The 26900-nt window shown below is 41.9% G+C and overlaps 2 protein-coding genes across 2 annotated transcripts in view; one reads left to right on the forward strand and one right to left on the reverse strand.

Annotated features, from left to right (window-relative positions):
* The window catches only part of lqfR (clathrin interactor lqfR), a 55688-nt gene extending 38283 nt beyond the window's left edge, over positions 1-17405 (reverse strand). Inside the window, exon 1 of the mRNA XM_065219368.1 lies at positions 16717-17405. Coding sequence (XP_065075440.1) covers positions 16717-16766 — 50 coding nt within the window. The 5' untranslated portion in view covers positions 16767-17405. The remainder of the gene's footprint in view (positions 1-16716) is intronic.
* A 6207-nt stretch (positions 17406-23612) lies between these two features.
* TAF1B (TATA box-binding protein-associated factor RNA polymerase I subunit B) lies at positions 23613-26555 on the forward strand. The gene is made up of 2 exons (XM_065219369.1): positions 23613-24111; positions 24171-26555. Exons 1-2 carry the CDS (start codon positions 23726-23728, stop codon positions 26380-26382), a joined length of 2598 nt encoding a protein of 865 aa, XP_065075441.1. The 5' UTR covers positions 23613-23725; the 3' UTR covers positions 26383-26555.
* The last annotated feature ends 345 nt before the right edge of the window (positions 26556-26900 follow it).

The following is a 26900-nucleotide window of genomic DNA, read 5'->3' on the forward strand; positions in this document are numbered from 1 at the left end:
AGTTTTGCACAACCATAAACAAACAACAATATGCGCTGCTTAAAACAAAACCGGATTTAGTTTTATACGTAACACACACGCGTATATACCTTCAAACTCTCAAGAAACAGAGTCCGAGTCTATTCTCTATCCAGTATTTTACGATCGCTTATGGCCGCCACAATCTGGCTGAGTTTCTGGTAGGGAACATAAGATTTGAAGTTTGGCTTGTGTCGTTTGACGTGTAAACGATCAAATTTGAACGTTTACACGTCAAACGACACAACCCAAACGTCAAATCATATGCTCCCTACCAAAAACTCAGCCAGATTGTGGCGGCCATAGCGCTCGTAAAATGCTGGATTGGGTACGTGTTAGAGCTGAACAGATATCGATATTATCGGGTCATATTTACATCGATATGATATCCGATATCTTGTAACCCGATATCGACAAATTATCTATGTAGTATCGGTATTTTGGGAAAGTGAGGAAAGTGAGCAAACGACTCTTTTTGATGGAACCTAACGTGAGGATAACAAACTTTGAACTTGAAAGGTTTTCTAGCATTATCGAATATCGGACCGATAGCGATAATTGGAAGTCCGATTCGATACCGATACCGGTATTGGAACCAAACTATATCGCGATAACGATAAACCCATGTTCTGCTTAGCCCTGTACGTGTTTCTTATACCAAACTACCAATCCGAGCTCTGGCAACGTCATTAACCCATAACTCGTGTTCAACTAGCACATTAGACTGGGTTCATATCATCGTTCCGACATGCTTGACTAATTTCGTACTGGATAGCTTACCACCTTACCAGCAGAACTCTTCGGGGCTAAATTCTTGAACGTTATGCGTGCGTGCGTGCGTGCGAAGCATGCATACCTTGCTACCAACCACGTTGTTAGCCCCATTAATGAGAATTATTTTTATCGGCGTGAAAACACACTGCCGGAATTTCCGATTGAATGCCTTCTGCCTACTATGCCACTTAGTCTCTGTTTCCATCTATTCACAGTTAGAAGACTTCGTCGTCTCAAAAATATGCTTCCCAATATCATAAGAAGGGTGGTCTGCACCATCATCGATGAGATGACAACTCGAGCCGAACAATGGATTAAGTCCAAAGTAACATTGATCGATTCTCTTCATCGCCTTCGACCTAATCCTACTTTCAACGAATGTAATGATTTGGATTTTGTTTTGCTGAATACCACCCTTAACCTTTCGCAGTAAGATACACCAAAAACACTGCGTGTAACAACAGGCATGACTCATGGACAACGGGCGAGCACCTTCTTACTCGGTATTCCGTGCAGCGACGACGGGAAAGTCGGTCTGCGGTCGGATGATCACCTTCAATCCAAAAACCAGTCCTCTCTCTCTCTGGCAGAGTCGTCTAGCCCGCCTAGTTTTACATTGAGTTTGCGATTCGCAAAAATTGCGTTTTGCTGAAGCTCCAACCAAAATGAGTTAAATCCACCGCAGCCGCCCGAATGTGGCGTGTGCAGCAGAGTTGTAAAACTTCACCCCATTATTGGCTCGTGGTTATATCGCTGATCTCGTATGCCTTTGTGCTCTTCGATGACAGACCAGTAGACGACAACGATGACGGCGTTTTATTGCTAATTTCGCTCGTGGAAAGGTGAAGGCATAACTTCTCTATAGAGCGTCGTGGAACGGTCTCATAGACGGACAACTAAATAGCAACAATCTTTTCTAGCTTCGTCCGTCAATAGGGCCTTGGTGCGGTGACCGGCATGGTTTGGGACATGGACGGGAAGCAACATGATGTGAAGAGCCACGGGCGTTTAAATAGTAGCTGTGTCTGATGACGCAGCTCGCACTTGCTTGACCTGCTTGTCCCTATGAGCACCCGTTTGATGCGATTTGTTCACGGAAAATTCCAGAAAAATTCCAATCGATGGCTGTAAGACAAGGACGGATCTCTGTCTTTAATTCGGTAGTCATTGTGTGGAAAACTATCAAATTAAAGAGATATACGGTATAGGTGTCCAGATAGTTGGGTCGTGCTCCGGGAAAAGTCCATCCACGATGACTTTCAACTTCTTTGGGCACATATCAGCGGGCATCGTTAGACTTGTTATCTTCGCCATCAGCTCCTTAAAACATTTTGACGTGCTCTGCTTTATCTCTAGCTTAAGTGCGGCCCTGGTCGCTCGGAACACTTCTCTACCGTCGTCTCTGTCTGCTTCTGTACTTGCTCTCAGCTAGACTCCGTCTGTTCTTTGGCTGCAGTTTCCTCGGCATGGTCGTGTCACATGCCTTCACTAACGTTTCTGTTAACTCGTCCACATTCAGATCCGCGGGGCCGTTATGGAGTGCTTCAACGAAAAAATCCTTGTCCAAAGCCATCGTCTTCCGATCGCAAGTTCTCGTTCTCCATACTGCCTCAGGATTCCGTTGGTCGATGGTCGGTATGGATATTAGGCCAGGGGGTGACTCTATCTACGATGCAGGAAAGATTTTGTTTTGCTGTGGTTAGCTGCGCGCACGCTGAGTAGATAGAAAGAAGATTTTCTGCAAAAAGATGTTGCACGATGCAAGTAGATGCGAGAAATGAAAGAAGATTTTTGTAGATTGATTCGCTAGTGTGAGATTTTTCGAGCATCTAGAATAGCGATTTAGATGTGACGAACGCCTCGGTATTAGCATAGAGGTAACTCTAAGACTAGAAGGTCCCGAAGAAACGTGCTCAACTTTTTGGCTCAGCTCTGGTACTCTCTTCGGTCCCAAGCTAATCGATGCACCCCTCGAAACATAGGAAAATCCACGAACCCCTCATTTTATCTGTCAAACTTTCATAGCGAATCAAAACAAAGAATTTCGACTAGAATGGGGAACATTAATCGATTTGCTTGCGACCAATACTGCCGCTATTCGCATAGCAGTCCTATGTAGATAGGAAATCCATAGGACATGGAACTGTTATGCGAATAGCGGCAGAATAGGCTATTCAAGTAGTGAGCCAATTTTAAATCGTTAGTTTCCAACCGGTGGTATTAGGGTGGTTCAAAATATAGATTTTGCTCAACCAGGTTCAATCGATTCTAAATCCGGTCCTGATAATTCACCCAAAAGTTGAGTTTATTTGGATTTGGATTCATATGGAAGTTACTATACTACTAGTTCTCAACGTCATAGCATTTCGTCATAATTATTTACGCAACAGTTTGCTCTCTACTCGTATGTAAAATCAGCAACAATTTTGCCGAAGACCACTTTTTGATTTGACTTGAAGGTAATTAGTTATTAATTGATTTCGAGGTCGATTACTTTCTGATATGATTAATCGACTGCTCTCAAGGCAACACTGCATCTTGCACTTATGACAGTCACCTGGATTTGTTGCCCTATTCTTCGCGCCAAGCACACCAATGTTAGCTGCTGAGCAGTTTAAGGAGCATGTCAGAAAAATATCATCTTCTTATTAATTAATTACTAATTATCATGACGTTCAATTAACATGCGGTCTTGAGTAAAGTTGCAGCTGAGAAAATTTCACATTGGTACAGATACACTCTAAAAAATCTTCACGTCCGATTTACGTGAAATATCACGTACCTGATCTGTATTTAGAAAATCTCAAATGTTACGTGACGTTAGTAACTTTGACCTGAATTACATGCCATGTCTACTAAAAATGTTGGTGAAATTGACTGTATATTCACGTAAACAGATTTAGTGTATTTGTGTGTTTGGGTCTTCGATATAACCGGAAAACGAGATTTACGTGATTTTCAGGTACGCAAAAAATGGCGTCACCGAGCGTGTTGGAAGAACTCCTCAAAGATTAAAAATTCCTCAGCGCTTGCTGCAAATGTTGGACGGTAATTAGATACTTTTACATTAATTTATTTATGATTATATGTATCCTTTTTCTAGTTTTATTAATTCAGACGGAGACATCAGCATTTTGAGTCTGCAAACAGGTGTTAATATTTTGTCAGAAATGAAAAAAAAACCCATACACTTTTCTACCTTATAATAATCAATTAGTCAATATTTTACAATTTTAAGAGTAGATATAAGTATTAATTTAAACACGTGAAATTTATATCTTCCCGATAAAATTGCATAATATTGACTGCTTCTATATATACTTCCCATTATTCTCATTAATAAATCACGTACAAATTACATGAAAAGCATTTTAAACAAAACGGAATGCCACGTAAAAGTCACCATATGTCCAGTAGTTTTCACCCCGATTTCAACGTAAGCAGTACGTGAAAATCAGGTCTTATTTACCTGACTAATGACGTAGATAATTGAAGCTGAATTTTGATCGACTACGTGCAATTTCGGTAAAAGTTACGTGAAAAATAGGGTGGACGAAAGCGGAGAGCTAGAACGATGAGAACAAAAAAGTTTGCTATTTCCACAGTAATTCCCATGTAAACTTAAAAAGGCCAAATGAGCTCTAATTTTGGGAGAATTATCAGGACGTGATTTTAAATCGATAAAGCTTGGTGTGCAAACTCCCTACCCTTCACACACTCTCCAGTTAATACTCGCAACCAGCGAAGGATTGCAGAAAGTGACATCGAGAATGGATTCCCGGCCGTCTCTGCGAAAAGTGCTGCTGGTGCCTTCGTTGAATAGCCTAACTTCCAGCTTCCTCTTGCGTTGGTATATCTGCTTCTCCACTCCACTGCCCAAGCAGTGACGTCTCCTCCGCTGACTACCGGTCTTCGTTCGATCAACTGTTCGGTAAGTGGAACTGTTCCATCGTTCATCTAGGGCGTATCAAGATTTATTTTGGCGATCATAAAACATTCGTATGAGCTCGCCACCACTTCTTGAATGAGGTATAACTGGTATTGCAGTCATCCCAGCTCTAACCGCCACCCCGTTACCGTTATCGGGAGGGACTCGATACGGTTCCGCAATGCTTGCAACGATTGCCACCGTGGAAGGCGGTGCCCCCGTCCGGTAGAGATGCCCCGACGGCCGAAAGGAAGGAATCAAACATTGAAAAACAATCCAGCGTCCTTCAGGAAGGAGATCAGGGTAGCCAGGATCGAAGGTTCGTCGCCCAGTATGTCGCCGATATTCCCCGAAATGGCGTAGTGTTGCCGCACGAGCTCGTACTTTGGACACACGCACAGGATATGCTCGACGGTGGCTGGAATATTACAGACGACGCAGGTCTTGCGGAAAATTCCTCCGCCGAAATCGTGCGAAGCCTGGAGATGACTCGTTGCTCCTTCAGGTTCCCAAGATCCTTCCATGGACGCGTGCTCTCCTTGATTTTCCTTAGAAGCGGTCCTTGGTTTGCCAACCATTCTTCTTGCCACCTAGCCTGCATGGAAGTTTCGACCCATCGCTTGATGTCCGGAAGGGGAACTTCATCGGTGTACCTGTCACCAGATGGTCCCGCCCCGGCCAGTCTGTCAGCGTCGGAGTTGCCAGTGATGCCACAATGCCCCGGAACCCAAGCGAATACTATGTTGGGGGGGCATGTCTGATGATCCCCTGAATCCACGAATGAGTGGGCATGTTGGACCGGAGAGCAGAAATTACGCCGTGTGAATCAGTGAGGATTAGGACTGGTCGGTCGGATGGTGTGATTGCTGCTTCGAAAATCGCCGCTGCCTCTGCAGAAAAAAAACATAGCATTGTGGCGGTAGGCCTTAAGCCTCTCGTCGTTTCCGTCCTCCTTTTGCAGAGCATTCACCTCGATTTTTGAACCTTCGTGCAGCCTCTTGCAATGTTACCCTTCTCTCCGCATTTCCTGCACAGATCAAATCTGTCAGGGCCTTTGCAATTCCTCGTCTGGTGACCTTCGCTTCAGTTGCTTGGTAGCCCGAGGAGTCTCTTTCAGCGAGCACATTGACAACCCAACCTTGACCTTGCCCGTCTCCAACAGCTTGTTCACTGCAACTGTTGAAAGCCGAATCACCGTCGTACGCCTTCATCATCCGGATTGACATCGGGGCATCTCCTAAATCACAGTGCACCTTCAATGCACTTCTCAGCTTCTCTTCTGTTGTAATCTCGTCCAGATCTCTGCGCTCTTCTGGGATAGAACTCTAACGCTCGCCGCTTCGCCAACATACTTTTCAACGAGCTCTTGATCGAAGGATCCTTCCTCAGCTTAAAGAGCATCTCGCCTTTTTGGATGCGCCTGGTTTTCACCACCTTCTCTTCTAGTTTCTTCAACTCCGGATCCTCTCGAACTTTCCGGAGACTGCGTACGTAGTTTTGTTCTTTGCTTCGACGATCATAGTATCAGCCTTACTTCACTCTTAATTTCCTACTTTTGTTCTTTTTCACTCATTTTTCCTATCGTTTATCTACCGTATACGTGATAATGTTTGCACCATTAAACAATGTCAAAATTTAAAAAAAATCTCAAAAATCTCGTTTTCGAGTTTTTTAAATTTATTCAAAGGGGGGATGTTTCTCAGAGTCTTAAACTATGTTAAGCATCGATCGAGTTTCCACTTGCTGCAATTACGTTCTCCACACGCTTCCGGAATGCACGGCAGGTTCTAATAATGTAGTCTGGATCCATTTCTCTCCAGGTACGGGTCAATGTCTGTCTGAGGCTTGCTGTACTCGGGTGGTGTTTAGAACAGGCCTTGGCCTTCATGACGCGTCATATTGAGTAATCCAGCGGATTAAGATCGGGGCTGGATGGCGGCCACATATCCTTCGCCCAGAACGGAAGATGTTCCTGCAACCACTTCTGAGTGCGGTTCGAGGTGTGGCACGGAACCCCATCTTGTTGAAATACAACATTTGGCTTCGGACCGTATTGTTCTTTGATCCACGGAAGAACATACTTACTTCAAATCCCGATGTAGACCTCCGTGCCTTCTGGAATGAACACCGGGTCCATTTTTTTTGCCATGGGAAGCCACCAATCCAAACACCATAACGCTAGCAGGATGCTTGGTAAGATACACGTTCTTGTGCTCGTCGGCCACGTCTTTTACCGGAAGAGAACTTATATACCGGTCGGGTCTTAGATGTTGATACGGGATCGACGGTAAACATGCTCTCGTCGGTGAACAGGATTACCGGATTTTTTCGCTTAAGGAAGTTCAAGATTTTCTTGCATCGTTCGACTCGTAGCTCCCGGATGCGGTTGGTAATCATGTGAGTTTTTTCTGTGCCCCCGACTTCGCCCCGCAATCTTCCTTAACGATCTTCCGTGCCCTAAAGTCACTGATCCCGTGTTCCTTTGCCATTTTCCTTATTGAACGCACTGGATTCACCCGAATCTTCCTTTTGATAGCAGCGATAACCCTCGGAACCCGAGCTGACCTCGGACGACCTGTGGCCACCTTCGCGGATAGTTGTCCTTTCTTTTCTCGGTCTAAACCCCTTTTGACGGTCCACCGGGACACTCCCACGGCGATTGAAATGTCTTTTTGAGACATTTGCGCGTGGGACAAATCACGAATACGCTGCCACTGCAACTGTCAAACTAATTAAATCATTTTCTTTTATCAGCCTACTACGGTATGAGCTATAGGTTACGTGCATGCAAAGAAAACCAAGGCATTGTATGCATAGGTGAAACGCTTATTTGTACGATGGTGCAAATATTATCACGCATACGGTACTTCTCCTTCTCGACGGTACGCCATCGCTTTCCTCCTTGTTGCTTTCCTTATCGTTCTTGGATTTTATCAACTCCTTTTGCTCTCTTGCCGTTCCCCTTTTCCTCTTCTCCGAGCGTGGATTTCGGGGTCCCTTCACCGGTGTCTCCTGTGCTTCAGTCGTTACTTACTCATTGGTCTCCATCAGTGCCCTTTTCGGCAGACTCGGCTCTCGTCCTCAGCGCATCCTGGCAGGCAATCATGACGGATTTGATATCCATCATCTTCTTCTACACACTTCAAGTTTATTGCTTATCGCATATTAGAATATTGCGTGCTCTCAACTTGTGTTCTAGATGCACTTCCAGTTATTAATTGAGAGCTTTCGATGCCTGTATCAGTTTTGCATTAGTATAATTGTGTGACAAGTACGATCATATCATATGCCCAGGGATGTCGAGAAATGTTCCAAGCCGAAAAATTCCTAGACCGGACCGGGAATCGAACCAAGCCACGGTCTATTGTAGCTGAACCTTCACCAACTGAGCTAAGGGAAGCCCCGTCACCATTTCATTTACTGGCTGCTGAACGTTGCTCTTATCCTTGACGAAGTCATGGAGTTCATTGATCCTCCTCCTGACTTCCATCAATTTGTTGTTCCCAAGCTGCAGTCTTGGGGTGTACTTATGTCAGATTTAAATGTGGACATTTGGCTCTCTTTGTAGTCCTTCCTGTTTTTCTTGGGGCTTACTGCTGCTGCTGGAACTCGCTGTGGCCACCAGGTTCAACACTGGTGATCTCTGCAACATCCAACTTCTTGCGAACCCGTTCGCCTCTCCGTTTTCATTATCAGGCATTTTGCCGTCGTTCTTCTTTTTTGGGATTTTCTTCGTTTTGTTTTCCTATTTCTTGTGTGTATGTGTGTTGCACAATTAGGGGCGACGTGTTTCTCAACAACCACTGGACCGAATTGGACGCAACAACCGCCAAATGAAGGGCATTTGTGGTCCCATGCTATTGAAATTTTCTGGGATCGATCAACTGGTTTCGGAGATATGATTACATGAGAACTCAAAAGGGGGCTCAATGGTTAACTTTTGTTGTTGTTGTTGTTCTTTATTTAAGACATTTACATCCATCGAATGCAACGGCGCCGGTGGTGTAGTGGTAAGCGTGATTACCTCTCACCCCAGCAGGCCTGGGTTGAATCCCAGTCGGCGCCGCCGGGATGTTCTGAGGCATAACATCTCTGATCACGCCTTCCTTCGGATGGGAAGTAAAGCCGTTGGTCCCCGGTTCATGAGTTGATGCGTCGATAGGTAGGGTTCAGGTGTGGGAGCTGCCTTCCTGGCACGTTGGTAGCATTGGTGCTCAGCACGGAAAACAAGATCGACGGAAAAAAACAAACCAAAGGAAAAAAATCCATCGAATGCATTCGGGTCTGTTTCAGTGGTTTGAGTGTAATAGTGTGTGGGTGTGAGTGTTAGTCTTTATAATACAACTCAAATTTCACTTAGCTTTTGTCTCCTTTGCTCGTTTCCTCTTCTTCTGGTTCATCACCTGCTTGCTAATTGCATTTCATCTCTTGTTTTCACGTCTTCTTCTCTATTAATTTCATCTTTACTTCTTCTACCTTTTCATCGTCTTCTTTCTTCATCATCTCCGTAGCCTTGTTTTCGGTTTCCTCCAATTGCGTTTCCGCTTCGCTTCGTCTGCATCATCATAATCCTCTTATCTTATCGTCCTCTTTAGCTTACTATGTCTTGTTTTCTTCTTTACTTCTCCGGAAATTCTTCTGGTTCGCCGTCTTCATCCGCATCATCGCCTTTTTTCATTCATTTTCGCTCAGTTTCCATGAATCTTCTTCCGCTTGTTTTAGTTCTGTTTCCTCTCCGCCGCATGTAGGCTGGTTGAATCAATATCGTATTTCCCTCTGGCTGTTTCAAACTTCATGCAGTGCAAAATGACGTGACGGACATCCACGACAGTCCCACAGCATTCGCAAACCGGCGGTGATGATTATTTCAGCAAAAACTCGTGTGTAAGCGCGATGCGCAGCCGAGTGAGCACTCGCTGGTTAACCTCCTTCAACTTGACTTCCGTTAATTGCGCGCAGCGTCCTTCCCATAGCAGAAAGGAACTTTCCGAGTCAGACAGGATGACCAATTCGTTCGATATACTCGTGTTGAGAGCCGATTTGATAGCAAAGGCCTTCGCTGAAAAAAACGCTACACTGTGACGGAAGGCCTATTGCTTTATGCAGACTGCCCCAGAATACCCCTGCACCAACAATCAATACGAAACTATTGATTTTAAATTGGCTCACTACTTGACTAGCCTATTGGTCCCAAGCAAATCGATTAACGCACTCCATTCTATTCGAAATTCTAGTAATACACAATGTTTGTTTTGATTCGCTATGACAGTTTGACAGATGAAATGAGGGGTTAGTGGATTCTCCTATGTTTCGAGGGGTGAATCGATTAGCTTGGGACCGAAGATAGTACCAGAGCTGAGCCAAAAACTTGAGCACTTTTCTTCGGGACCTACTAGTCTTAGAGTTACCTCTATGCCTGCACCTACTGCGTTGTCACACTTAGATCCGTCAGGGTAGACTACCGAAACTCGATTGAACGAGTTTGAAAGTAATTCCTGCACAATGGGACGCACTGTATCCGGGGGATCTCCAGCTTTCACCTGCCGTCTCACAATACTTGGCTTGGGTTCATGCCACCTTCGGTTGGTGAAACGCGTCCGCCAACGATGTTTGGAAGTCGTTGATCAACCATCATAAGAAGGTCGATTGCTCGTTGTACAACAGGAAGGTTGACATTTCTGTGTTCCTTCTCCAGCATACGAATGGCAACACGAGCTAAAGCCTGAAGAACCAGGAGGTCAAAAGGTAAGGTGCACACTTCAGCCATAATCGCTGGAATCGGGCTGGTGACGTATGCTCCAGAGGCAAACCGGACCATCCGGTTGTAGTAGGGTGCGACATTTTGAATCACGGAGTCCTTCGCTCTGCTGACGAGTACAATGCCCTAGATAAGCCGCGAAGTGATCATTGTCGAACCGATGCACAACAAAGAGTCACGTTACCCACGCGGAATCCTAGCCCCGATCTTTTTTTTCAGAATTTGCAGCCTAGAGTCGCATGCAGTTTGAACTGTCTTGCAGCGTCCGGTCGGAAATTGGCCACATCCGGACTTGTTCCGGCTACCTCAGAGGAAGTGATCAGTTTATATAAGGACTAAAACCCATCATGCGACACCTCAAAATACATGAGAATTCGAAAACAAGTACGATGGTGGTTGTATTAAGTTCCCAGTAACACATTTGACCCATCTGGACATGTTCCAGGTGCACCTTGGGTAGTTTACAGTTCCTTTCGAGGGCCAAAACCCATCATGCGATACATGAAATCAATACGGAAGAAGGGTCAGATCTCACCATAGGTGAATAAAATACGTATTTTTTTTTTTTGAGGCGAGAAAACGTTATTTTAGAAGGGTAGTTTCTCCATAGAAGTTGGTTTACTTATCATAAGCTTACTTCTGAAGTTAGTAGCTCGTCTCCTCACTAGATTGCATTGTTTGTCTAGTTAAACAGACAATTTGAAGCTTTGAATCGTGTAAACTTCAACATCCGTTAAAATTTTACTCTGAGCTACATCGAGCAGAGGCCCTCCCTAGCTAAGTAGGAATGCGTCACTGTGCCAAAGGTGGACCTTGACTGTACATGTTGTCTATAGCGAAAAAATGATTACACTCAATTTTGATTTTACGCGATTTTAATTCGCCTCTATTTTTGATCTCAAACTGCAACCAAATTGAATGCAACTTGTATAAACAAATCACAGATATATCAAAGAAAAACATACTGGCATTATAAATGCTACACCCACCCTACATAAGGGCAAAAACAAATACATACAAATCGCGTAAAAACACAATAGAGTGTACACTCAAAGCTTTACCCCACAGCGGTTGTTGCTGCTGCTGGCTCACCGTCCGACGACAGGTTGGCAATGCCCACCAGGCAACAAGCGAATCAAAATAAGCCAGGCCAGCAAGCGAGAGAAGCAACCAAAACTGAAATCAGTCCGCATCGTGCTCTCTTGCCGTGCGGATCTATTTGCTTTCTGCTGAAGGAAGTGTTACTACTACCTAAAGCTACAACAAATTTAAACAGCACTTTTCAGTGCTCAACCTGTAAAAAATTTTCTACCTTGTTCAACTCTTATTCCTCTTCGATCCTTGTTTGGACCCTACCCGAGGTAATCCTTCTTGGATATCGATTTGGAAAATTCCTCTTCGATCCTTCAGATTCTTATAGTAATCTGCTTGGAAGTCGATTTGGATAAAAATTTACTGCCGCCATGGCGCCTAAACGCAAAAGAAAGGGGCAAACTCTTGACCCCCCTTCTGATGAAATTAATTTGAGTAATCAATTTGATTTGCTCACGGATGATGAGAATGATCCATCATCCAAGAAAAATTCTAGTAAACTTTCCCGGCTTAATGCCAAGAAGGAAAAGATTCCCCCTATTGTAATAACCACTTCCGATTTCCATGCTCTTCGCATGGAACTTTTGAATTTCGTGAAAGTTAAGTTTTCACTACAAATTGGACGTCGGGGTGAATGCCGTGTATTGGCTGAAACCTTGGACGGATTTAAATGTCTTCTCAAGTATCTTACTGAGAAGAAGCACAAATTTTTTACTTACGACACCAAAACTGAACGTGTGTTCAAGGTTGTCATGAAAGGACTGCCCAGTGGTGAATCCCTGGATCAGATCAAAGATGAACTGGCAAAATTACTTGGAGTTGTGCCACTCCAAGTAATCAAAATGAAAATGAAATCCCGTCCTGGCGATTCGCGCAACGGGATTTCTAATGATTTTTATTTAGTTCACTTCAAGTCTAGTGAACTAAACAACCTTAAGGCCTTAGAAAAAGCTAGCCTTATGCTCCATGTCCGAGTGAAGTGGGAACACTTCAGGAAGACTGGAGGAAATTTCCAAAACCTCACCCAGTGCCGTAAGTGCCAGGGATGGGGTCACGGAACTAAAAATTGCTACATGCCAGCTAAATGCATGAATTGTGGTGATTCCTCTCACGCAAAGGACGACTGTCCTGTGAAGGAAGATCCTAAGAAATTTAAATGTTCAAATTGTGGTGAAAACCACAAATCCAATTTTTGGGAATGTAAGACTCGCAAAGCGATCCTACAATCTCGTTCTAGCCGTCAGGTAGGAAACGCTCCACGTTTCCGACCAGGTACAAATTCCTCTGCTGTTAACAACGGTCAGCTAGGAACAAATTCTACATTCGTACCCGTAGGTACAAATATCTCCCCTGCTTCAAATGTTTCATCTGTACCTACTCCCCTCGCTGCTAACAATGTTCAGCGAGTTAATGGAGCTACCTATGCTGCTATTGCAGCGGGTAGAAATCAAAATACTAACCAACGTTCTAACGGAAATTTTGACAATTTTGACTTAGGAAGCATTACTGCCCCCAAAATGGAATTTTTACAGAATTCATTAATTGACATGATTTCTGATATGCTTAAATCTAACTCCATGTTTGATGCTATTCAAACTGGAGTAAAATTTGCAAATAATATTGTCATGACTTTAAAATTCAGTAATGGATTTTAAAGCATTAAATATTGTAAATTGGAATGCTCGATCTTTTAAAGATAATGAAGACGAGCTATTTAATTTTTTAAGAGTTCATAACGTGCATATTGCCGTTATAACTGAAACGTTCCTTAAACCTGACCATAAGGTTAAGAAGGACGCAAATTACTTGATTTATAGAAATGATCGTCTTGATGGACCCTGTGGTGGCGTTGCCATCATTATTCATAGACGAATCAAACATAAAATTCTTTCTTCATTTGAAACCAAAGTTTTTGAAACTTTGGGGGTTTCTGTTGAAACAAAATTTGGACAACTTACGTTTATAGCTGCCTATTTGCCATTCCAATGCGTAGGCCAGCAAAAGAATTTTCTCAAGGGTGACCTCCAGAAACTTACCCGTCATAGGTCTAAATTCTTCATTATTGGTGATTTTAATGCAAAACACCGCTCATGGAATAATGCTCAAAGCAATTCCAATGGTAATATTCTGTTTGATGATTGTTCTGCAGGTTATTACACTATTCAATATCCAAACAGCCCAACATGCTTTTCTTCTGCAAGAAATCCCTCCACTATTGATTTGGTCTTAACTGATTCATGTCAACTTTGTAGCCAACTGGTTACCCATGCTGACTTCGGTTCTGATCACCTTCCAGTAACTTTTGAAATATCCCAAGAAATAATTTGTAATCCCAACAGCTCTACTTTCAATTACCATAGAGCTGATTGGGAGCAGTATCGAACATTTATGGAATATAACTTCGATCCAAACATTCCTTTGCAAACCAAAGATGAAATTAATTATGCTCTTGAATCTCTGACTACTTCTATAGTTGAAGCAAGAGCTGCCTCAGTACCAAAATGCGAGGTTAAATTCGATTCAATTATAATAGACGATGATCTTCAGCTCTTGATCCGTCTTAAAAATGTCCGCAGGAGACAATATCAAAGAACACGCGATCCTGCCATGAAAGTTATCTGGCGGGATTTGCAAAAACAAATTAAAAAGCGATTCTCGGCCCTGAGGAACAAAACTTTTGAAAATAATATTTCTAAATTAGACCCGAGTTCCAAACCCTTTTGGAAACTCACAAAAATTTTGAAAAAACCTCAAAAGCCAATTCCAGCGCTTAAAGAAGGTGGTAAAATTTTGATCACAAATTTGGAAAAAGCTCAGAAACTTGCTAAGCAATTCGAGAGTTCCCATAATTTCAGTTTGGGTCTTACTAGTCCTATTGAGAATCAGGTTGCTCGGGATTTTCTGAATATTTTCTCTCGGGAAAATATTTTTGATGATTCCTGGGGGACTGATTTGGACGAAGTAAGGTCTATAACTAAAAAATTTCAAAATATGAAAGCTCCAGGTGATGATGGAATTTTCTATATCCTCATCAAAAAACTCCCAGAGAGTACCTTGTCTTTCTTGGTAAAATTATTTAACAGATGTTTCCATTTGGCATACTTTCCTGATAAATGGAAAAATGCAAAAGTTGTTCCAATTTTGAAGCCGGATAAAAATCCAGCTGAAGCTTCTAGCTACCGTCCAATAAGTTTGCTTTCTTCAATAAGTAAACTTTTTGAAAAGATAATTTTGAATAGAATGATGCTTCACATCAATACGAACTCAATTTTTGCAGATGAGCAGTTTGGATTTCGCCATGGGCATTCAACTACTCATCAACTCTTAAGAGTTAACAATTTAATTCGTTCAAACAAATCTGAAGGCCACTCAACTGGAGTTGCTCTTCTAGACATAGAAAAAGCATTCGACAGTGTTTGGCATGAAGGTTTGATTGCTAAATTGAAAAAGTTTAATTTTCCACTTTATATTATGAAATTAGTTCAAAATTATTTAACTGACAGAACTCTTCAAGTAAATTATCAAAATTCCAAATCTAATCGGCTACCTGTTAGGGCAGGAGTTCCTCAGGGTAGCATTCTTGGGCCTATATTGTATAACATTTTCACTTCGGACCTCCCTGATTTGCCTCAGGGTTGCCACAAATCTTTGTTCGCTGATGACACAGGCATTTCCGCTAAAGGAAGAAGTCTTCGTGTTATTTGCAGCAGACTGCAGAAAAGTTTAGATATTTTCTCTTCTTATTTACAAAAATGGAAGATTTCTCCCAACGCTTCCAAAACTCAACTTATAATATTTCCACATAAGCCTAGAGCTTCGTTTTTGAAACCTAGTAGTAGTCACATAGTCACTATGAACGGAGTTCCAATTTCCTGGTCAAACCAAGTGAAATATCTTGGATTAATACTTGACCAAAAATTAACTTTTAAAGATCACATTGAGGGCATTCAAGCCAAATGTAACAAATATATAAAATGTTTGTATCCTCTTATAAACAGGAAATCCAAACTTTGCCTGACGAATAAACTTCTAATATTTAAACAAGTTTTTAGACCGGCCATGCTTTACGCTGTGCCAATATGGTCTAGTTGCTGCACTACCAGGAAAAAAGCACTTCAAAGGATTCAGAACAAAATTCTGAAAATGATTTTGAAGTTGCCTCCCTGGTACAGTACAACCGAAGTACATAGAATTTCGAATGTTGAGACTTTAGCACAAATGTCCAACAAAATAATTAATAATTTCAGGCAAAAATCGTTGCAATCCTCAATTGCAACGATTAATTCCCTTTATACTTAGATAAGATTTAGTTTTAGTTTTTAGTTTTAAGATATCAATTGTTATACTGACATGCAGGTTAAAAAACCTGTTTAAAATACTGAATTGCCAAGACATGAACAATGTAAAAACACTTAGATATATATCATAACAATTAAGGCTGGTACGTTACTGCAGTAACTGGAGCACCTAGGTTAAAATGAAATGTAATTTATTTTGAATTTGGAACAAATAAAGAGTTAAAAAAAAATAAAAAAAAAAAAAAAAAAAAAAAAAAAAAAAAAAAAAAAAAACCAAAACTGAAATTTACCACCGAATTAATTACACAATCAAGAAACGAAACTGAAAGCAGCAGGTAGTGCAAGGTGCATCAGACTATTGGGCTGTGGAACTGGATCAAATTTGATCCGATCGTTGAGCATTAGTCTATTCTACAGCAATTTGATCAGAGTTAGTAATTTAGCGGAATTTCACTGCTACTACCCTTGGTTGTGAAAAATCTTATCAGGGTGAAGAAATTATCAACCACCTGATAAAGACTTACTGCTCCTCCCTCTACCACAACTCTTCACACCTTTTTCCTCCACCCCTACTCCTACCTACTGCCCTTTCGGGAAGCTTGATGGATCGAAGGAGGACGGACAGCACTGTTGCACAATCACTAGCGAAACATTCTCTCAGTCTGTGGTGTTGTAGTAATATTCAGCCAAGTGAAACCAGCAACGTGTAACTGCGATAAAATTTTCAACAAATAACAATAAATAAAATGCCCCGTTATCACCGTCGCCGTCGTCGTGACAGTGAATCTTCGCTTGGGCCCTTGAACGGATGGAAGGTAGGTATTTTAAGAAAACATAAAAATACTTACACTTTATCGGCGAGTTCTCGCACTTTCCACATACTGATGAATTTATCCATTTTTAATGTGCTGTTTCAGGCTACCACTCTGCCCTGGAATCCGAATAAAAAGCAATCTTCTCCAAAAAATAACACAGCACCAAACTAAAAACAATCACCACACAAAATATTCTGACGTTTCCACCGCAGCTCTCTCGCTCGTGTCGTCGCGCGACTGCTTCGTTTTCTTTATGCTACTACTTATCCACCTTTCTCTCTCTCCCCGCGATTCTTCGCTTCATCCACACGCACACACTGCAGCAATAAAAAAAAAACTTCCAGCAAGTCACTTCCTCTCTCTCGCCGATTGCTCTAAAGTGCTGCTGGCTGCTCCGCCTATGGTCGAATCAGATCTTCCAGCAAGGTAGCACCAAACTCAATGGGAAAAAAAAATCACGGATCACTCCTTTTTCGGGTGGATTTCCACCACCACCAACACTCGCGGACGCGAAATTTTCACCGTTCCGCAACCCACGCAGGTGAAGGAATTTTCCGTCCGGATCTTCTCCAGGTTGAAAGCAGGAATCGGTTGCGATTTTTCACCTTTTTCGCACGACGAACCAGAATAACGCAACAATAAACGACGACCACGGTGGCTGATTTGGGGCTGATGACTACTCAACTCAAACTCACACGAACGACACCACGACGACTGGTTGAAGGCCTCTGTGCTTCTGGATGGACCGAAGTGACTGACTGACTGGAAAAGCAAGAACATTCACGAATACTGATGCAAATTTCGATTCTCGCGCTGTCGGTTTGTGCCAGTGTAGAAGGGTTGTCAATCGGCATTTTTATTCAGGAGCCGTATAAATTTCGGTGGGAAAGGTAAATTACACCACATGGAAAATCACGCGAAATTTTTCAACAGGACCAATGTAACATTTCCGAAAAACTGTTGAAGTTCGACAACTTGGAGAAACGAAATAACGAGGGGTTTCTACCAGCGTTACCCTAATAAAAATTGTATGGTTAATTTGCTTAACGACGTGTTCTGGGTATCATCCAAACCATTTGTGGAATAGTTCAATGATTTGGGTTATCGTTCGTTTATGGTTATTTTTTATTAGGGTAATTACCGGTCAGTGCCAGTCAGATTACCGAAAATTACTCTGATTACTTTTCAATTAATTAAAATTAATTTATTACTTTGAAATTACTTTTATTACTCTCGATTACCGAAATTACTACGATTACTTGAATAATTTTAGGAATTACTTTGGAATTACTCAATTATTCAATGATTAACAATGTTTCCAACGATGGAATAGTTAGAGAAATACGATGACATCTAAGCTCGATTAATAAAAATGAGCAGCACAGCAAAAAATAAAACTGGAATCATGTTAAACCTAGTGTTAAACTCATATTTCAAACTGAGTTTAAAAAAAGTTTAAATGAAGAGTCGGAATTTGAAAGTTTTACTGTAAATACTGTATTTCAATATAGCGAGACTCGGCTGTTGCTTTTGTTTTGATTTGGATTTGGACATTTACGCGCGCTAATGCGAATGTTCACAAAATTGGCAAACAAATCTCCAATTTCTGATTTTTCGTGATTTTTTTAGTTTAGATTCATGTTCACATGTCTTTGTGAACTTTAGTGACTTGAAGATTGTTGTGATAAGGGTAATCAAAATATTGTAACAAAAATGGTAAGTTTTGATTAGTACAAGGACTACGATGCTGACTCACTACTTACAATTTCTTGGCAGATTCATAACTCTTCTCCGAAATCGCCACCGCAAGCTGCACTCGACGCTGTACCCAGGGGGTAAGTCACTCTGCCACCTTGCGTTAACACCCACAAAAACACACTCCAAACACCTTGTCACACAGGCAGCCACCACATAACAGATAGTTTTTCATCAATCCTGGCACCACTCCCAAGAATGTTTACATCATGTGTTGTTTATAATAGACCAATCCATGATATGATTTTATCATTCATTTTTGACAGTATGATCTGCTTGTTGTTGTTCTAAACCTCTCAAATGAGTAAACAAACCAATCTAACCTGCCAAATTATTTAGAACGATTGGTTTACTTATGTGATCCAGGATTTTAGATGGCGGAAGATGTAATCGCAAAAGCGCATGCTGGTGGTCCCTCGCTTGAAAGCGTATATGCACGAAACGAAAATCAATTATTTAATTCATGTGTTTCACTTATACATTTTTGCCAAAGCATCAGCCTTATACATTCCATAAGACAAACCACATAGCTCCTATTAGAATGCATAAAAGGTATGTGTGACCGCTTATACATTTCATTTGACACATGATCTTTATTAACTTTTTGCAAGGCGTCTGCTTATTAGTTGACTTATACATTTTATAAATAATCAGCAATGGAAATTTGCCAAAAGGTATAAGGAGATTTCTATCCGTGTGGGCGGTTTGCAGGCCGAACGCATCAATTTAAATTCATCGAGGGGGAGATTTTATGCCTAATGGACTTAGTGAACATCATCCAAACTCATGGGGTCAAGACGTTTATCCGTCCGGTGAGGAAAATCGGGAAAAGTTCACATGGACAGTTCAGACACGAATCCGCTACCGATGAGCTTGACAGACTTCGGCTCAAGATTTCGGCACATTTTTCTAATCCGTTAGTATATTCTGTATCTTGTTCTGTATTATCAATTGCTATTTTAAAGTAGTTCCGAATATTTCTTAAGTCGAGCTACAAAAAGTAGGAATATAGGTGGTCAGCATTTCATCAGATGGAGATACACGACTGTTGAAGGCGATGAAGGAAAGGTCAGGGGTACCTAGCCTCTTTGCTAGTAAGGTGTATGGGCCCACTTTTCCGCCGACCTCACCGGTGAACCAGTGTGTATACAAGAAACGGTGCACCTTGTTAACAAATTACGTCACGATTTGCTAGACCCGAAGTGATGTGTTTAGGTAAAACGTTTAATTCCTATTAATAGGTATGAAAAGATGTAATATCGCATTGTACATCACTTGTAGGTCAATTCGTCGTATCGGTCACCGTTGTGCATTAAATGGTCCAGCAAGGCTGCAAAGGAATTCATCGATTAAATCCATCAGATTTAATCCCAAACGACAAAATGAAATTGGATCCTTCACTGAAGCTGATGGCAACGGATTTAATCCAGCATTTGAAGCAGACCGTTGATAGAAGCATGGGAGCAGCTATATATTTAAAGATGATGAGAAACGTACACGGCGAATGAGAACGACTCAAATTTGAGTTTAGTTCACTCATAATCGCCAAAAGTGCAGGAACTCAGCGATGAGTTAGTTTGCCTCATGTTTTCCCAGGTTTTTCCAGGATTTTCCAGGGAAAAATTCCTGAATTTGAGAAAAGTAAAGATTGGATTTACTTAGTCTATTGGTACTATTCCGAGACTGAATAAAATTTTCGTCAATTTCCTTATTTTCCGGCAGATTTTTTAGGTTTTCCACAGGAAACCATGGGACAAATTTTACTCATCGCTGAGTTCCTGCACTTTTGGCGATTATGAGTGAACTAAACTCAAAATTGAGTCGTTCTCATTCGCCGTGTATACATCGCTTTTACCGGTGAGCTCCGTCCCTCACCCATCCATCCAACAAGCAGCGGGTTTTTTGTCTGAGGAAACCTTAGCATATTTTAATATATTGCGTTTTTAATTTCGGTTTTATGCTTTTCCATTAAAAAATAAAAATTATTGATAACTAAGCCTCATTGCGAAGAACTCATCTGTTGAATCAAACCCAAACCCGGCTTGTTTGGCATTTGCTTGAAAAATTATCAAAAAAATTACTATGATGTTCTGAAATATTTACTTGGGCATTGCACTTCAACGGCCATATTCCAAGCCATTTTCTCAATGCCTGCTTTTTCCATATAGGACTGATATGCGATTATCGATATATCAGCATAGCTTAAAATCTCACTTCCATTTTTATCTTTCCACCTCTATTCCTATCTAAATCTGTTTCCTGGAAATCACATACCGAACTGAGGAAAATCACAGTGCAGAGTCAGGAAAACCGAAGACAACAATTTGTTGAAGCGCGCATCAAGAAACGCAACGCAGAAATTGAGAAGAAACATCGACTGATGGCGATGATAGAGATCAAACCTCCAAAAAGTGACGACAGGCCACGGGAACACAAGTCCGACAAGATTGATTTCACATACGATCTGGATGAGGAAGCCCTCGCTGAACTCGAAGATATCCCCTGTAGTATTGTAACCATTTTCATGTTTTACGGCCTTCGAACTCGTTAAATGCATTCTTCACGTTTTACTAACGTCCCCTCCAATCATTGGCAGTGGTCGGATTGACCCTGGTCTACCGGTGAAATTACAGTTACAGTTCCAGACGGCAGGTTATCAGCTGATGGACCAACACAGGCCATCCACATCACCATTAGCAGTATCATCCTTTACATGGCCCATGGCCATCCAGCGCAGCAACATCGTGGAAGCGTTAAACAGCAACATCAATCCGTCTGTTTCCCATTTTCTTCGGTCTGCAGGCCCACGCAGCTGAAAACAAAGTAAAAAAAAAATCAATTTCGACGTTAAATCTCGCACGTCGATTAAACACTACGACACTTACCTCCGAAACGGACCGGATGGTGGCCACAGACCGCGGTTGTATTTTTGGGATTAAATAATCCTCCTGCCCGTTGTTTTGTTCCGAAAAATTGGCGTCGATGACACTGTCGAAAAATCGTCTCTTCTTTTACGACAGTATCTTATGGAAATTTTCAGTGCAGTGAAAGGATAGTACAAATTCCGTCATGTATCACGCACAGACGGACGTTTGCTTATTGGATTATACCATAGGAGTAAAGAGCTACAGAGTCACCGTCAACGCCAATAAACAACGACGATCGCAGGGGGATCTGTCATTTTCAGTGATGTGCACAGAAAAACAAAACTACCCACCGCTTGGGTTTTTTAAACTCAAATTTGAGTTATTTGACCTCTGTCCGTTTCATTTCCTCTCGCTATTGTTGTCAAAAATAGAACGAAAGATTCGACTCAACCGTCTAGTTCCGTACAAGAAGCCAAAATTGAGTAATATGCGATATACCCAAATTTGAGTTAATTGAACTTAATTTTGGGTAGAAAAAATTGAAAATTACTTAGCGATGGGTAATTTTTTTTGCCGTGCTTAAATGCAAACTACTTTGAGCCGGTTTACCCAAATTTGGCTTATTGTACGGAACATGGGAGATGAGTGAAAAGAACTTAATTTTGGGTTGTTTTGAATTTCTGTGTGGAAGTCATGGTTGCAGATGGTTGCCAGTAAACATTGTATGTTGCCGCTTGACGTTTTGACAGCTCGTTTGACACAGAAACACCATAGAGGTACCCTAATAAAAATTGTATGGTTAATTTGCTTAACGACGTGTTCTGGGTATCATCCAAACCATTTGTGGAATAGTTCAATGATTTGGGTTATCGTTCGTTTATGGTTATTTTTTATTAGGGTAACTCTAAGACCACTGGGTCCCGAAGAAAATCATTATTATTTTTGGCTCACTCAGTACCAGAACAACGGTCCCAAGCAGTCCCAAGCTATTTCACTCACCCCTGCATGTCCTGCATGAATCCACACACCCCTGATGTTATCTGTCAAACTTTCATAGCGAATCAAAACAAACATAGTGTAGTAATAGAATTTCAACTAGAATAGGGTACGTTAATCGTTTGCTTGGGACCAATAGGCTACTAAAATGGTGAGCCAATTTAAAATCGTTAGTTTCGTATTGATTGTTGGAAACACCCTGAAACACCCAAAAACACACAAGAAACACAATCAGCACAGTCACAAGGTGGCAGAATGACTTACCCCCTGGAGTAACTGCAGTTTTTTTTTTCCAAATCTGAGTAAATTTCATATGGAAAGAAAATTCTCTGAGTCAATTAATCTCAGTCGCTGAGTTGGTATGATTGGCCGTGTACACTCAAAGATAAATTAAATCAAAAAAGCTTAAAAAGTATGCAGATTCCCGCTTCACCTTATTGAGTCCGAGCCATGATTACTTCGGCAGTAATCATGCATGATTAAAATCGAAATAATCTTTACAGTATTAAATTTTATTCTTTTCCAATACTAATATATAATCAAAAAAGATTAAAATCCAATCAAAAATTATTAAAAAAGAATCAAAAATGATTAAAATTTATTCAAAAAGAGATAATCTACAATCTAATCAACCATGATTAAACTGGGATTAATATCTGATGCTTATTTTTTAGAAAGTGAGGATTAATTTTTAATCATTCGATATGATTAAACTGAGTTTAATGTCAAATTGATTAAATTTCAAGCAAAATAAGAATAGTTAAATTTATCATTGTACACTCAAAGATAAATTAAATCAAAAAAGCTTAAAAAGTATGCAGTTTCCCGCTTCACCTTATTGAGTCCGAGCCATGATTACTTCGACAGTAGTCATGCATGATTAAAATCGAAATAATCTTTCTAGTATTAAATTTTATTCTTTTTCAATACTGATATATAATAAAAAAAGATTAAAATACAATCAAAAATTTTTAAAATAGAATCAAAAATGATTAAAAAATATCCAAAAAAAGATAATCTACAATCTAATCAACCATGATTAAACTGGGATTAATATCAGATGCTTATTTTTTAGAAAGAGAGGATTAATTTTTAATCATTCGATATGATTAAACTGAGTTTAATGTCAAATTGATTAAATTTAAAGCAAAATGGGAATAGTTCAATTTATCAGTGTAGGGTCTCGCAAAATAAAATTAAAAAAACGCTTCCTAACCAGTTTCACTGTGATGTCCAATGTGTTACTTAGTTTTGCCACAGGGGATCGCCAGTGCGCGCGTTTGTTTTGTAAACGAAATACTATTCGTTTTTCGCAACCACGAATTTTGAACAAAACTTTAATCCTTTAACATGTGGAAATCATGTGCTCTAGTGAATTAAACACCAATAATTTACGTAAAAGATCCTGTTAAGGTAATGAAAATATGGTCGACGAATGCGAAGTTTGCGGCCAGAACGAGTTCGCCGTCGAGGCCGGTTTCCACTACTGCGTGGAGTGTGGAACCAAGTCGCAACGGCACGGACCGGAAATGGTGGACGAGTTCGACGAGACCGCCGTCGGAACACAAACCGGTGCCGCGGTGATTAAGATCAAAAAAATCAAGAAAAAGTGCAAAATGATAACCAGCTGGGAGCAGATAAACTACATCCTGCTGGGCTACACGGATCGACTGGTGACGCTCGGCGCGGGCGATGAGTTCAAGCTGACGGTGTTGCAGCTGTGGACGACCTATTTGCGCCGGATGGAAGTGGCTTTCTTCGACAAGGAAAAACCGGAACGCCCCAGATTGCATGTGTTTCACAAGTCGATGTAATTCGATTTTTTAGGGGAATTAGCTTATAGAATAACGGTTTAATTTTGTTTTGTAGGGATGCTACAATACTCTACAATCGAAGGAAGAAGAAACCGCGGGTAAGGAATGCAAAGGGGGTGAGTAATAGTGCTGGTCCGGGTAGTAGACCGGCTTCGGAAGCGGCTTCCAGTACGAGCGGAAATACATCGGCAAGATCGACCAGGAAGGTGAGATCCGAACAGAGAAGTTTGCTAAACGCGGAATACGATTCGCTTCGGGTAAGTCAGCAGTCGGATGTGAACAGGTCGCTGCATGAGCTGTCGATGCGGTCGATGAATGCGAGTCTGTCGGAGAGCGAAAGCGAAGCGAGCTCCAATAAGGCTGGGGGACAGAGGATTAAGTTTTCGAGACTGGCGAGAATTAGGATGAAGCGAAAGCTCAAGATGAGTACCGATCATATAAATAAGCATGAAAAGGATTTGGATGATCGGATGACATGTCATAACAATAAGGGAAATGTTAAGTATACGGATAAACAGAAGCCGGGAAAGAAGAAAATCCATCCGGAAAACTTAACCAGGATGGTTTTGGTTTCGATACTGGGATTAGGACTGAACACTAGCCAAAGCGATGTTCAGTTAGCAGATCTGGTCCGGTTTCACAGGGAGGAACATATTTCCCATACCAATCTTAAGCAGTATCTTCCGGAGGAACTGGATCCCAGCTGCTGTACGGAGACAATCGCTTCTCTTCAAAGGGGTTTGTCACTCTCACATCAAGAACTTCGAGCGGGAGTTGTGCAGTTGATAAAATTCCTGAACGTAGATCCGATCACACCGGATTTGCAGAAGCTTTGTAAGCGCTACCTTGACGAACTCTGCCTGCCGGCTGATTTGATGATATTTCTGAAAAGGTTGATGGCTGTTTTCCCTCCTAAGATGCCCTTCGATGGTACCAGTCATCTCCCAAACTACGAAGGGCGAGCGATGGCATTTATAATTTTCATGCTAAAGCTACTGTTTGGCCTGAATGATACCACCGAGATGAAGTTGTCCAAATCAGCTGCAAAATTCAACCAGACGTTGACAAACTTGGGACCATCCTATCGGCCATTGTTTGTCTTCCGAGAATGGATTCGTTATTTGGAGATGAGAAAGGTAATTCTGGCTCAGGTGCATCACCCTACCAATCGGCTGAAGGCCAAGGAAGAAGGAATCGAACAGGACATTGATCTGTTCATAGATCACAACATGCGCAAAAAGCAAGGCGGAGATAAGTTTCGAATGTCCGTCAATCAAGTGAATCAAAACTGGATGTCCAGGATGAAGGATGCCGTCACAAACATGGTCGATACTCACCATCGTCTTAATGTGACTCGAGAACCACAACAAAGCATTGAATTTGAGCCAAGCCTTACTTCGAATCGGTCCTACTTTGAAACATTCCTTCTAGCATACAACCGCGAAGGCAGGATCCATGTTCCGGACTATATGCGGGAGAATCATTCAGATCGAGCCATCTTCCCACTCGTCAGTCCATCGGATCTCAAACAACTCCTCCGAACCGATCACCAAATCACTCTCAAAACGAAGAAAGTGCCTTCTGCCTTATCCCAGCTTGAATTAGTCGATACGGCAGTCCTGCTCGATTTCCTGACCAACAAAGGACGACGAGAGCCTCCCTTTCAGTTTATCGAAGACTGCGAAGAATCCGAATGGACCCCACCCGCCAAACGCACACGCTCAGTTCAAACCCACGAACAGATCCTGGCCCGGATTCTCATTCGCAATAAAGCCGAGTCCGAACGAACCCAACATCTCTTGAACTCCCTCCCATCAAACCCTGCCCCTTCGGAAGCGGATGAAACGGCTACCAACGTCACTATGAGCACCATAGCAGACAAGTCCAGCATTCCTGATTCGCAGGATTCCTTCATCCCACCGTACCAAAACAGCACCCACTCTCTGCTGACACCCAACTACGACTACTGGATTCGGTTCTCCCAGGCCGGTGAAATCAGTTCGATGGAAACATTTGACGAGCGGATTTCCACCGGCCTACCGAACAACTTCCGTCTGGTGCTCGAGGAATGCGCCCGGGTGATCGAGAATCACCCCTCGGTGCTCTACCGCGAGCTGATGGCCCTGGAGACGTATTTCTTCTACGCAGTACAACCGGTCGAGCGGTTCTTTGATGGAACCAAGCACTGCGAGGTGCAGCTAGAGACGGCATGGACGCGAGATCCGTTCTTGTTTAGGCGGGTTTCCAGTGCCGTGAAGGACTATTGAGGTTTGATTTTTTTTTTAAGTGTGGATGAATTTTGAATTTGCCGTGTATTTTTCGTGAGTTTAATTGTAGCAGGCATCCGAAATGTCCTCGGTCGGTTAGCGACAATTTGGTTTATCTTCTGATTCTGATGAATTACATCTCAGCACCGATCACGACGATGTATAAGTCCGAAATAATTGCGAACGCGGGTACGAGCTTTCCTACAGTCCAGCAAAATATGACGAACGTTGATGATGGTGCCGCAGCATTCACATACGGGTGGGTCTGTTCTTTTGATCAGGCACTCGTGGGTAAGTCTGGTATGTCCGATCCTTAACCGGGTTAGGATCCGTTGGTCTACTAGATTTTTGGTGTCATTCAACGTTTTTGGATTGGATTGCCGCCTCGATACTTTGGATCCATGGGTGTTTGGATCTACCCGTCTCCTGTGCAGATAAACAGCTGGCAGAGTCCGTTAGAATGGTTATTTGTGTCTTGCGTGCAGTGTTAAGTGCTAGGTTGAGGGCACAGGCTTCTG

The sequence above is a fragment of the Ochlerotatus camptorhynchus genome, unplaced genomic scaffold (genome assembly GCF_037179485.1).
Source record: "Ochlerotatus camptorhynchus isolate MF236.1 unplaced genomic scaffold, CSIRO-AGI_Acam_v1.1 ptg000103l, whole genome shotgun sequence".
Classification (NCBI taxonomy): domain Eukaryota; kingdom Metazoa; phylum Arthropoda; class Insecta; order Diptera; family Culicidae; genus Ochlerotatus; species Ochlerotatus camptorhynchus.